An 11,525-nucleotide genomic window follows, 5' to 3' on the forward strand; every position below is an offset into this window, starting at 1 on the left:
GCAAAAAAAAATAATAATAAAAAAATAAAGGAAGGTAGGATCGAGATCTGGATCGGATCAGATCTCGATCCTATGATTAGGGGTGTTGATCGGGTAAAATTTTCGGGTTTCGGGTAATTCGGGTTTTTCATGTTAAGAAAATTACCCGTTACCCGACACAAATTAAATTCGGGTAATTCGGGTTTGGGTAATTCGGGTAATGGGTTGGGTTCGGAAAATTCGGGTATTACCCGATTTTTTTTTATTTTTTTTATTATTTTTTTTTAATAAATTTTATTGGCATCTAAAAATAAATTCAATGAAATAAATATGTCATGATCTAACTTTGAACATTGAGATTTTTTAGTCAATTTAATCTAATCTAATAGAATCAAAAAATAGTTTAATATTTACACTAGATTTATTATTCATTGTTTTAGATGAAAGATTTGTAAACTAAAATACTAGAAATAAGCCAAAATCGAATGACAAAGAAAAATATACACAAATGCATTTTGATTAAATAATAACAACCAAAGTCAACCATTTAAATTACTTGATATTAATGTATATGCATGTATTTAGCATTTACCAAAAAACTCAGGTTTTAAATCTAGAAAACATAGATAACCATTACATATTATAAAAATAATAACATGTCATGTTCAAAAAGACATTCATAAATATACTCGTTCTTCTTGCACCTTCACTACTTCATCTTGCTCAATTCTATATAAAAAAAAGTCAAATAATGTTAGTATTAAAAAGAAAAGATATTAAATTTACAGTCATTAAAATAATCAACGATAAACATTTACCTTTGTCAATTTGTTGATTTTCTTCCCAATCTTTTTCATAATCGATTGTGTCACTTATGCTACCCTAAATCCAGTCTTGTGTACAAATTAAACTTTCAACAATCTTAGGAGTCAAAGAACTCCTAAACGGATCCAAAACCCTCCCACTAGTGCTAAAAACGGATTCCGAGGCCATGGTTGAGACGGGAATGGCGAACACATCTCTTGCCATCAATGATAGAATCGGGAATCTTGGACTATTCACTTTCCACCAATCTAGAATACTAAACATTTCTGAGTCGTCTTCAACACTCTCTTTCAAATACTTTTCTAACTCCCCAATTGATTCAACTATGTTCGTCTTCATCTTTTCTCTTAGTTTATTTCTCAAAGGGGGATTAGGTGCCATAAACTCCGGGTTTTGGCGTTTCCCTAGTATCGATGATGAAGTGGTAGACTCGGCGGTACTTGAAGTAGAACTTGGAGAATGAATTCTAATATAATCATTATATAATTCATACATAGAATCCATGATATATTTCTTTTTTGCCTCCACCCCCTTTTCTCCATAACGATCCTCAAGTAGTATAACCAAATACTTTACTTTGTTCCTCGGATCAAGAATCAAAGCAAAGTAGAGCAATAAATTCATTTTTTCTGTCGCCAAAATACTTATCAAACTTTATTTTCATGGCCAATGCAGTATCACACAGACTAGAATCGGAAATAGCATCATCCAAGAGCGTACGAATGGAATATATATCTTCAATGCATGTGTTTGATGTCACATAAAGTGTCTCAGAAATCCTCAAAGTAACATCATGAAAAGGTTTTAAAAAATGACATACATTCCTAACCCTTTCCCAATCGCTTGATGAAGGAATCGACAAACCCGCCTTTTCAATTTCGCACCGAAAATCAAATTCCTCAAGATCATATCTCTCAAAAGTTTTTTCGTAAGCTTGGGCAATTTCCAACATATGGTAAGTAGAGTTCCATCTTGTTGGCACATCTCTCTTCAAGTGTTTTGTTATACCGGGATTAGCAACCTTAGCAAACTCGGTAAACTTATGAATTCTAGAAGGTGATTGTCTAATCCATTTAACCGCCCATCGAACTATCTCAACCGCCTTATCAACTTTTTTATGCCATCTTGCACCACTAAATTTAAAATGTGGGCAACACATCGAATGTGCATACATTTCCCATTTAGAAGACACTTGTTGGAGTTTTGAAAACTTTTTTTCAAGAAGTCAATTGCCACATCATTTGCACTTGCATTGTCAACAGAAATTGTTAAAACATTTTCTATTTCCCACTCCATTAAACATTTCTCAACCATTTTTCCAATATCAACCCCACGGTGACTCTCTTGAGAAGAAAAACACAACACTTTTTTTTTTAATTTCCATTCGTTATCAATAAAGTGGGCGGTGAGACACATATAACATGATTGTTGTTTAGAAGTCCATGTATCAGTGGTCAAACATATTCTACCAATGTTTTTTTAATAAATTCACAAATTTTTTCTTTTTCATCTACAAACAATTGGTAGACATCTGTTGTGCTTGTACTTCTACATGGAACTTTAAACAATGGTTGAGTAACTATTGTAATACCTAAAGCCCGCACCTTCTACAAAGCTAAATGGAAGTTCGTCAACTACTAACATGTGGGCTAGAGCCTTCCGACTATCATTTTGATCAAATTTCCAAGTTGACAATTTGTTTTCATCACCATATTGGAAAGCTAGTTGTGTTTGTCCACCACTAAGTTTATCCGAGTAAGCTTTACATTTAGTCAAATGATAACCTAGATTTTTGGTCCCATAACCACTTGATTCGCACTTGTATTTCCCGCCACCACAATGCTTACATTTGCATCTTTGCACACCATTTTCGTCCTTATACCTTCCAAATTCTTTCCAAACTTTCGATCTTGGATTAAATTCTTAAGTTTTTTTCACATTTTCTTGTGGAACTTGATCATTGGTTGGATTTTCAACTTCAATTGTCTCATCATCCACTTCAATATATTCATCCGTTTTTGACATCTAAAACAGAAAAAAAAATCAAAACAAAAAAATTGTTAAAAACATAATAATGAAGAAAAAAAAGATCATAATAGTTTATTGTCTAAATCGGTATAAGATCATGATAAAAAATTACACAATTTGACTAAGATCATTTAACATATTATCTATCCAACTTACCTGTTTAAGATAATAAAAACTTAGTAGAAAACAAAATTATTACATGTCTAAAGATGAATAAATTTGAAAAGAGTAAACAACAATTCGTCGTTATTCACTATTATTACATTTCCCAAAAAGAAAAAAAAAAAAAAAAAAAAAAAAAAAAAAAAAAACTGGAGCAGGTGATATCTAAAACTCATTTAACTTATTGTGCCAAACTTGGTGTCTCACAGTAATTCTTCTTCCATCATATGTGATAGGTTTTGTGAGAGAAGTTTTATAACAACCCTTGTTATACAACATTCCAGTTGTTGTTACTAAACATCTATTTAAAAAAAGATGTTCAATTCCCATAATGTATCTTTATAACAAATTTATTATATTACATTACAGTACACCGATCCACCATTCATTTGTTTGACATAAAAAACTCAAGAATGCAAATAGAACACCAAAAGTTGAACATAACCAGGTAACAAGATTCAGAATGCAAATAGGAGAGCAACACAGCATAAATGAATTAAAAATAAAAAAGAAACAGATGCACACTACAAAACCTTAACTTCAAAATTGAAATTGTTAGTTATATTTGGTGGTCGATTTTTCACACTAAATCAAAGTGTATAGCTGAAATCGAAGTAATCAGATTTAGAAACCAAGACTGCACACCTTAATATCATATGATTAACTAAAAAAATGGCGATAATTGATGACCGGTACGAGACTGAGAACTAACCTACGATGACGAGCTGCTGACCGGCGACGACCTGATGTACGGTGACAATGACTTGATGACCAGCGACAACGATTGATGACCGGTGTTGATGATACGAGGAATGACGGACGAGGTTTTTTTTAATAAAAAAAAATCTAGTTGTAGAGAGTAAAGAGAATAGAATGAGGGGATTGGGAGGGGAATTGGGCGGATTACAGATAATCGGACATATACCATACAGGGATCATAAATGGGTTTTAGTATTGGGCCATTATTTTTTAAGGAAAAATCGGGTAATCGGGTAAACCCGAAACCCAACTAAGATACCCTTTACCCGACCTGAAAAAAAAACCGGGTTACCCGAATACCAGAAAAAACTAACCCGATACCCGATTTATCCGACCCGATTTACCCGATACCCGAAAAAATCGGGCGGGTAATTCGGGTAACGGGTATTTTCGACAGGGCTACCTATAATCCTACCTACGATCTTACGATCCTACCCCAAATACGATCTTTTTACGATCCGGATCGTTTTTCATACCTAAGATCGTAGGATCTTACAATCCTATGATAATGATCGCGATTTTGACAACTATAGTCTAAAAGACTTCAAGATATCATTCCTTTCCATACTCATAATCATCACCAACAACGGTGATGTTTACATCCTTTCCATTCAACATCTTTTATCAATCTATGTGATTAATTAGGGTTTGTTGGTTCTCATTCAACTTTGGAAATTCCCATGAAAATACATCAAGGACAATCCCTAGATTACAAACTCCAATGAATCATAATGACAACGTGGGTTCATCAATGGATCCCATGGAAGTTACTAACATCAACAAACTCTAATTTCAAGCCTTTAGTTGTATTCTAATCATTCCTAACCCTAAGCTTCGTGTTTTTAAACTTCCCATGTACGTATAAATCTGTTTTAATGCATCAAGATTACATAGATCTATTTTATGTTTTTTTAGGTTTTGTGTATAGCATCTGGGACAACATTACCGCTATTGTGGGGATGTTATCCTTGAGTTCTATTCACTCATAGAAACCGTAGGAGTAAGGTCTTGCATTGGTCTAGGCAGGAAGAAAACGCCTAGAAACACATCAAGGCTGCTGTCGGTTTGTAAGGCATCCGGGCAATATCAAAGCCTTAAGGGCCATTTTCCTCATTCTCTTGCTTCAAAGGGGCTGTTACACGTCCATAACAAAGAAATCCCAGTATAGGTTATTCGAGGGGATTTTTAATTAAGCATGTAACGGCTGTTTTCAATAGTTTGGGCATTATCAATTTATCATGATTCATGATATCTAAGTACTAAGACATGAACAGCAAGAACAAGGCTACAAAGGCTGATCACCATGTCTAAAACTCACCCACGAACACAGTGGTGTTGTGGTGGTTTCCCGGCGGTATAGGGAGGGGGGGTGCATGCTTTATGTATATATAGGAAAACCTTAGGGATCAAGAATAATCGAAAAACTAACCTGTAGGTTGATCGTACATCAGCAAGAACAAGTTTTCCCTTTTTCTTTCTTCTCGGCATCGCACACTCCCGTCTCTCCGATATCCCTCTCCTCTTCACTTTCTCTCTCTTGGCGGCTTAGATACTCTAGGGTCAACATATGTGTACGTATGTATTGCGCAAAACGCGATTGCATATATATGGAGGCAAACAACGCAAACCAGAAGCTGCGTATGGGTTTGCTTTGTATATTGTTTTAAAAAAAAATAAATTTTACACTTATGGTCCCTGTACTATTCCCTTAGTTGCCCTACAATCACTTTATGAAAAAAAAAAAAAATAAATAAACTTTTAAATGAAGAAACACCATTGATCTGAATCCAAACAAACCTACAGAACAAATCGGCGGTTCCAAGCCAAAATTACCGAAACAACCTCACTCTTTTTGTTAAATTACACTCTCGAAAACTGTGAGCTCAAATTCTCCCCACTCATTTGAAGTACAGCTGCATGTCACTCGCATCAAATCGGTATGTTTGTCTTCACACTTTCCCTCATTTACCCTTTCTACTAAACAGCGTTTCCCACTTTCAGGGCGCAGAAACCCATCTTCTTAAGTTAACAGAAATTACACACAATTTTACGTATAGTGATTGTGCGAAGGTGTGCAAGAGCATAGGGGGAAAATGGAGAAAGCATTGGTGAAAGTCGGAAGCATCAAAGCTAAAGCAGGAAGCTATTGGATTGCAAAGAAAGCTAAACAGGAGTTGTCCAACATCTCCGATGACCTAACTGTATGTTTGATTTCCCCTGTTTTCTCTTAATTTTATGTCTGATTATCGATTATCGTTAAAATGTAGCTCGATTATCTGGTGGTTTTGTTGTTAACCTAGAACTTACAATGTTTAAATCTCGCAGACTTTATCAACTACTGTTGAAGAGAAGGCAAAATGGATTTTTAACAAGCTCAAAGGTACAAAGTCAAAATCAAAATCCAAATTCAGATTATCAGTATTATTCGCGATTAACACCAATGACGAGATTATTCATGTTAAATCACAGGAAAACCGGAGAAGTCCTTGCCGGAGCTCCTCCGTGAGTTCAACTTACCACCGGGTCTTTTCCCTGACAACATAGTATCTTATGAATTTGATGAAACAAAGGGAAAACTAGTGGTGCATTTGCCCTCAGCTTGTGAGGTAAGCTTCAAGGACTCATCTGTCATAAGGTACGCCACTCGAGTGAAAGCCATTTTGTTGAGGGGAAAGTTGAGTAACATTGAAGGAATGAAAACAAAGGTGTTGGTATGGGTCAAAATCACAAATATTGCAGTTGAAGGTTATCGATCAGATAAGGTCTGGTTTACTGCAGGAGTTAAAAGATCTAAGCCTAAAGATGCTTATGAAATTCCTAGTGTTGCCATTCGATGTCAAGAATTTTGAAAACTGTATCAAATTGACCCTAAATTTTCTACTTTTATCGCTGTGTTTGGATTTGCGTTGCTTCTTACAAGTTTCATTTTACATATTGATATTATTATTAGTAAATACATTGTTATCATTATCATGGGTAAATAATGCAAGTATGTTGTCATTTGGGATAAAGAAATATAACAACATATTTTGGGTTTGTATATTAAATCGGTTTTGTCAAACAATGCAAAATTCAAATAGTTGTAATTATCACATTTGCAATTCTAAATGAGCAAAATATTGACATTCTTTGGGTTTTAAATCAATACTTTCCTATTTCACTACTATTTTCTAAACACAATAACAAAACATGATCTTTTTATCAATATATCATATATCATATTGGGACTATGTTTGTTTCCCGGATGATTTCATATATTCCTATAAAGTTCTCAATGCTCAGCAACACAATGATGCACCATTCCAAAAGATCCGACTTCCGATTTTGCAGTGCTTCTTGTAGAAAATGAATATTATGCTGCAAAACAAGCAAACAAGAAAGAAAAATAAGATTCATATTCAAGATTTTAATAAAACAAATTCTGGTGTGAAAAGTTACCTCAACAAACTTCAATTTATAATCAAGATTTCCAAACCGTTGTGTTACTTCATATTCCTCACGAAGGTACTCATATATTTGAGCATATTTTGCCTCTCTCCAAGCAATCTCTGATCTGAAAAATAACAACAAATCCTTTCATTTTACAAACTTCAATTTATAATCAAGATTTACAAAACAAAACAGGTTGTACAAAAGACAAAATACCCTCATGGAAAATTGCAATTTACCTGTCGAAAATTCCTACTCTAAGAATTACATCAGCAAGATTTGAATTAGCTTTTCCAACAAGTTGGAAAAGCTTCTTCCTATCCATGGTAAATGTGCCCGTTTTCTCCATTACCCTATTGATATATGTAAATTCTTCAATCATACCATCAACCTTTTTAAAAACAAAACATGTAAAATTGTAAGATAAAATGCATAATTTCATATTCACACCTAAATAGAAAAAGGTGATTGTTTGATTTGATACCTGTGAAACAAAATAATCCAATGCAATACTTTGGCCAAGAACACTACTAATAGTACGTATGCTGTCAATATCAAAGTTTCTCAGAACAATGTAATCTGGGCCACCCTGCATATCCTCCATCAACAATGGCTTCTCCTTCACCACATAATCTGTTTGTTTACACAACCACACATGCTTTATTAAGGCAGGGGTATTATGGACCAAAGTGTTTGAAAAAGAAAAGATGTTATAGTTAAGTTAACTAACCATCTTTTCTTGTTTCTTGAAGCAATCCAGAAGCATGTCTTCTAATAATGTCAAGGTAAGACTCAACCTCATGATCTTCAACATTAAACAACACAGCAGATCCGTATTGGAACACGACCATATAACTATGGGAGCTAGGGTTTTCTTCAACATCAATGTCCTGAAGTAAAAACCTTTTCTAAATTAGACTTTTGTAACAGAAAGTTCTAGAATGAAAAAGTGTGACAAAACCCAAACCATATGATCTGAACTGAAATTGGAAAATCTGAGAGCGATATGGTTTGTTGAGCGGGAAGTAGGAGGAACAAAATGGCTTGATATCTCAACTTGCAGGCTCTTCAAATCAACACTGCCAAAACCATATATCTGACTCTGAGAAACCAAAGCATAAAGAAGAAAACAACAAAAAGCAGATATGAGAATAGGGATTAGGATCCCAAAAGCATGGCATACAAGTTTTCAAATGATCGCCTGTTTGCGATAGGATTCATTGGCATTTCAACAAACACTACACGGGCATGGTAATCAATAGCCTTAAAACAACAACTGAATCATAAACATGATGAAGAAATAGGAACCTGGTGCAGAGAAAGATAGCTCTGACGGAGATCTTCCTGAGCTCATCATCATCTTCATCGTGCAAAAACAATTCTTCTGAATATTTCTGTTCGTCGTCATAACTACCAAGATCAAAAATGGGGCGTGCCGCAGTCGGATAAGAAGAGAAGGCCCTAAAGCTACCATAACTATTCGAAGGAATTAATGAACTAAGAGAGGGATCGGGATCGGGATTTAGAGGTCTAACAAGACGGCGGAAAACAAAATTAGGTCGAAAAACATGGGTTTTTCGAGAAAATGAATTGGTGGCGAATCTTGAGACAAGAAGGGAGGTTCTCCATCTCCCCATTCACTGGAACTACTACCGATAAGTAGTTCTACGATTGGATATTAATGTGAACTACTGATTAGTAGTGCTACGATTGGATGTTAATGTTCTTCTGTTGCAGTTGCAGCGGTGGCGTTGATTGAATGTTCGGAGATTGGATGATTTCTTCATGTCTTTTCTTGGGGGGGAAGGAGGCGGCTTGCGTTGCGTTAGAAGAGCCACCGGACTCGGTAAAAGTTCATGGATGTATGATGAATCGACGGAGAGAGACCATCCTTTGCAAAGCAAGATCGATGGTTAGCAGGGTAATGTTGAAATGCTACGGGGAATGGGTACGAGAGCAACACGTCCAAGAAATCTTTTTCTATAGAACAGATACTTTTAAAATAAACACATTAGTGCCTTTTGCTTTTCGTTTTTTGGATTTTAGAAAAAAGTTTGAATTTAAAAAAAAAAAAAAAAAAAAAAAAAAAAAAAAAAAAAAATCGTTCGTCAAACTTTTAGCTTTGAGAAGCAAAACATATCTCACACTATAACCATCTTTTAACGAAACTAGCGAAATATAACCATGGATTTCAAAATGCACATTTTCGAAAATTGATTTCCGACAAAAAAAAAAGTATTTCGGATATGAAATTTAAAGAATATGACCTGTAGGCTACCCCTCAAAAATCCCAATTAGTATAACCTTTTTTTTTTCGTTTTAGTTTTAGTTTAAGTTACCGAGAACTTTAGGATATCCCTTAGTTTGTTTATAGTTTATATCAATGTTTAAACTCCAAAATCCAAAAGGCTAGAAGCCCAATTGTGAATTATTTGGGCACATGTCGTTGAAATTAAAGGAACGGGAGGACCGATGGAAATCATGACATAAATCAAGGAACAAAAATATAAAATAGATGTTGCATACCCTAGAAGAAGACGGATTCATTGTAAGTATGCGATGGAAGAACAAAGGGTACACGGAAAAATCATTGGATTTTTAGAGATCCCAATCTCCAAAATCCAAATCTTGAAAAAGGTAAGTTTCTAATTTTTTCTTTGAAGTTAGAAAGTAGTTTTGTACTTGACCGCTTTACTAGGATTCCACTAAAATTAACACATACTTAGGTTTCAATTGCATTGATTTTAAGAAAATCGGAATCCAAACTTCATGTTTAACATTTGAAATTACGTTTCCATTGCCTATATCTTGAAATTAGGTTTCCATTAACATTAACATGTACTTTGAAAGTAACACAAATCGTTTCTGTTAAAGTCTCAAAATTCCAAACTCGTTTAACCTGAACCCGAAAAAAATCATATTGTATATTACGCAATAAAAAGGTTGTGCTACCCTCAAACTTTTGTTCTGGATCCACTTTGTGGAGAGACGGGGGAATCCAATATATATATAGCCACTTATATTATCATGTCGTACCGATGTGGGATACATTAACACCCCCTCTTAGAGTCAGAGGGTTATGAATATTTCTTAAATATATGATGTGGAAGCGAAGATAATATGACATTGATGTGACAATACTTTTTGACGTGGGTACACCCAAAAGCCTAAAAGCAAAGAAACAACGAAAACTTTATTCCTCTATTAGTTTCACACATTATCAAACACGCTAACACATATATTTAAACGACATTTCCAATCAAATTTATTATTGCAAGATCAATTTTCTTTATTACACATATCAACGAATGGGCCACTTTACTAGTAGTCATTTTCCAGAAAATGTATTTTTATTCGATCTAAATCATGGATGTGATCAGAGTAAATTGGTTTATAGTTACTGTTTTAACTTGATTTAATTGAGAGATGCACACAACTTTTTCCAACGTGATATTGTGTAATGGACTTAAACAAATTTGAGAATGGGCTGCTGTGACTTTGGCTTTAAAGCTGGGCTTCGATGAAGGACTGATTCTGTAAAGGCTTTATGCGGAAGGACTAGAAGTGGCATAGATAGAATCCTGAGGACTGAATTCCACTCTATATATATGCACTCAATGAAATCCCAAATTAGTGTTCTCGTGATAGATTGGATTATTCTTAAGAACATACAATTCTACCATAGTACCACTTTAATAGTCATCATATCTATAAGGCTACCAAAAGGTGGACACAAAGTTACGACGATATGAAAATCCCATCCATTTCAGATAAGCTTATTGGATTCTAGACAATTATTTTGAGTTTTGAACCTACTTTTTCCAGTTTATAACCCAAGTTATTTAGGAAAATGAATAAGGTAGCCATTATTATTCGCAACACTACAATTTCTAAATTTGAGTTGTTTTTTAGTCAAAATCGAGTGTCTGAAATGCTATTTCAAGGGACCACTTGCCCAAACGGACAAATCGATAATGTGTCTAGAATGTCCTGTTTGGATTGCATGTTCCTTTTTCTTCAAATGCAAGATAAAATTGTATTTTTCGTTACTTCATTAGTGATTACTCATTTGGAAGTATCACTTTATTCTATTCAAGAGGTATATTAGTTAGATCAGATATTTTGATCAAAATATATTTATTGATAAATATAATGATGCGGTCTATTGAACTAGGGTTATATGAAAGTTTATACGACATTCATTGTATGTTGCAACAGTTGTAGCGAAGCTAGGGTTTTAAGCTCTCCAGACTCCTTAGTTATGAATTTTTCTTTATTGTGGCATTAGAATCTTTCACAATAAACGAAGCAAGAACTCGTGTATGTGATCTTATGTATTCGGT

The 11,525-nt window shown here is 34.4% G+C and overlaps 2 protein-coding genes and 1 long non-coding RNA gene across 6 annotated transcripts; 1 reads left to right on the forward strand and 2 right to left on the reverse strand.

Annotated features, from left to right (window-relative positions):
- Window positions 1-465: 465 nt before the first annotated feature.
- On the reverse strand, window positions 466-3,890 carry LOC145092604 (uncharacterized). Its single transcript, XR_013702594.1, has 3 exons — window positions 3,707-3,890; window positions 798-2,829; window positions 466-708 (listed from the first exon to the last, which is right to left on the reverse strand). It is a non-coding gene; the product is annotated as an uncharacterized LOC145092604 (long non-coding RNA).
- A 1,657-nt stretch (window positions 3,891-5,547) lies between these two features.
- On the forward strand, window positions 5,548-6,707 carry LOC145092603 (uncharacterized protein At5g01610-like). 3 transcript variants are annotated; one of them, XM_079030557.1, is made up of 4 exons: window positions 5,548-5,690; window positions 5,755-5,954; window positions 6,079-6,133; window positions 6,223-6,707. In XM_079030557.1, the coding sequence occupies exons 2-4, from the start codon at window positions 5,847-5,849 to the stop codon at window positions 6,600-6,602; spliced, it is 543 nt and encodes a 180-aa protein (XP_078886683.1). In that variant the 5' UTR covers window positions 5,548-5,690; window positions 5,755-5,846; the 3' UTR covers window positions 6,603-6,707. The 3 variants fall into 3 exon arrangements, with proteins under 3 accessions (XP_078886683.1, XP_078886684.1, XP_078886682.1); XM_079030558.1 differs by having other exon boundaries at window positions 5,550-5,690; window positions 5,811-5,954; XM_079030556.1 differs by lacking the exon at window positions 5,548-5,690 and having other exon boundaries at window positions 5,697-5,954.
- A 123-nt stretch (window positions 6,708-6,830) lies between these two features.
- Window positions 6,831-9,173, reverse strand: RRG (sporulation protein (DUF155)). Of its 2 annotated transcripts, none has more exons than XM_079030554.1 (7): window positions 8,491-9,173; window positions 8,150-8,261; window positions 7,913-8,072; window positions 7,667-7,815; window positions 7,422-7,573; window positions 7,192-7,306; window positions 6,831-7,110 (listed from the first exon to the last, which is right to left on the reverse strand). In XM_079030554.1, exons 1-7 carry the CDS (start codon window positions 8,817-8,819, stop codon window positions 6,970-6,972), a joined length of 1,158 nt encoding a protein of 385 aa, XP_078886680.1. In that variant the 5' UTR covers window positions 8,820-9,173; the 3' UTR covers window positions 6,831-6,969. The 2 variants fall into 2 exon arrangements, with proteins under 2 accessions (XP_078886680.1, XP_078886681.1); XM_079030555.1 differs by having other exon boundaries at window positions 8,150-8,284; window positions 8,491-8,627.
- Between the last annotated feature and the right edge of the window lie 2,352 nt (window positions 9,174-11,525).

This window comes from Lactuca serriola, chromosome 3 (genome assembly GCF_051521515.1).
Source record: "Lactuca serriola cultivar US96UC23 chromosome 3, Lser_US96UC23_V15, whole genome shotgun sequence".
Taxonomy (NCBI): Eukaryota; Viridiplantae; Streptophyta; class Magnoliopsida; order Asterales; family Asteraceae; genus Lactuca; species Lactuca serriola.

Excerpts from the sequence above, each read along its gene's own strand:
- LOC145092603 (XM_079030557.1), top strand. The coding sequence starts at position 5,847 with ATGGAGAAAGCATTGGTGAAAGTCGGAAGCATCAAAGCTAAAGCAGGA. Across the intron at positions 5,955-6,078 it reads ACATCTCCGATGACCTAACT|ACTTTATCAACTACTGTTGA; the intron begins GTATGTTTGATT and ends TAAATCTCGCAG. Across the intron at positions 6,134-6,222 it reads GATTTTTAACAAGCTCAAAG|GAAAACCGGAGAAGTCCTTG; the intron begins GTACAAAGTCAA and ends GTTAAATCACAG.
- RRG (XM_079030554.1), bottom strand. The coding sequence starts at position 8,819 with ATGGGGAGATGGAGAACCTCCCTTCTTGTCTCAAGATTCGCCACCAAT. Across the intron at positions 8,073-8,149 it reads ATTTCAGTTCAGATCATATG|GACATTGATGTTGAAGAAAA; the intron begins GTTTGGGTTTTG and ends TTTTTACTTCAG. Across the intron at positions 7,574-7,666 it reads TGGATTATTTTGTTTCACAG|GTTGATGGTATGATTGAAGA; the intron begins GTATCAAATCAA and ends GTTTTTAAAAAG.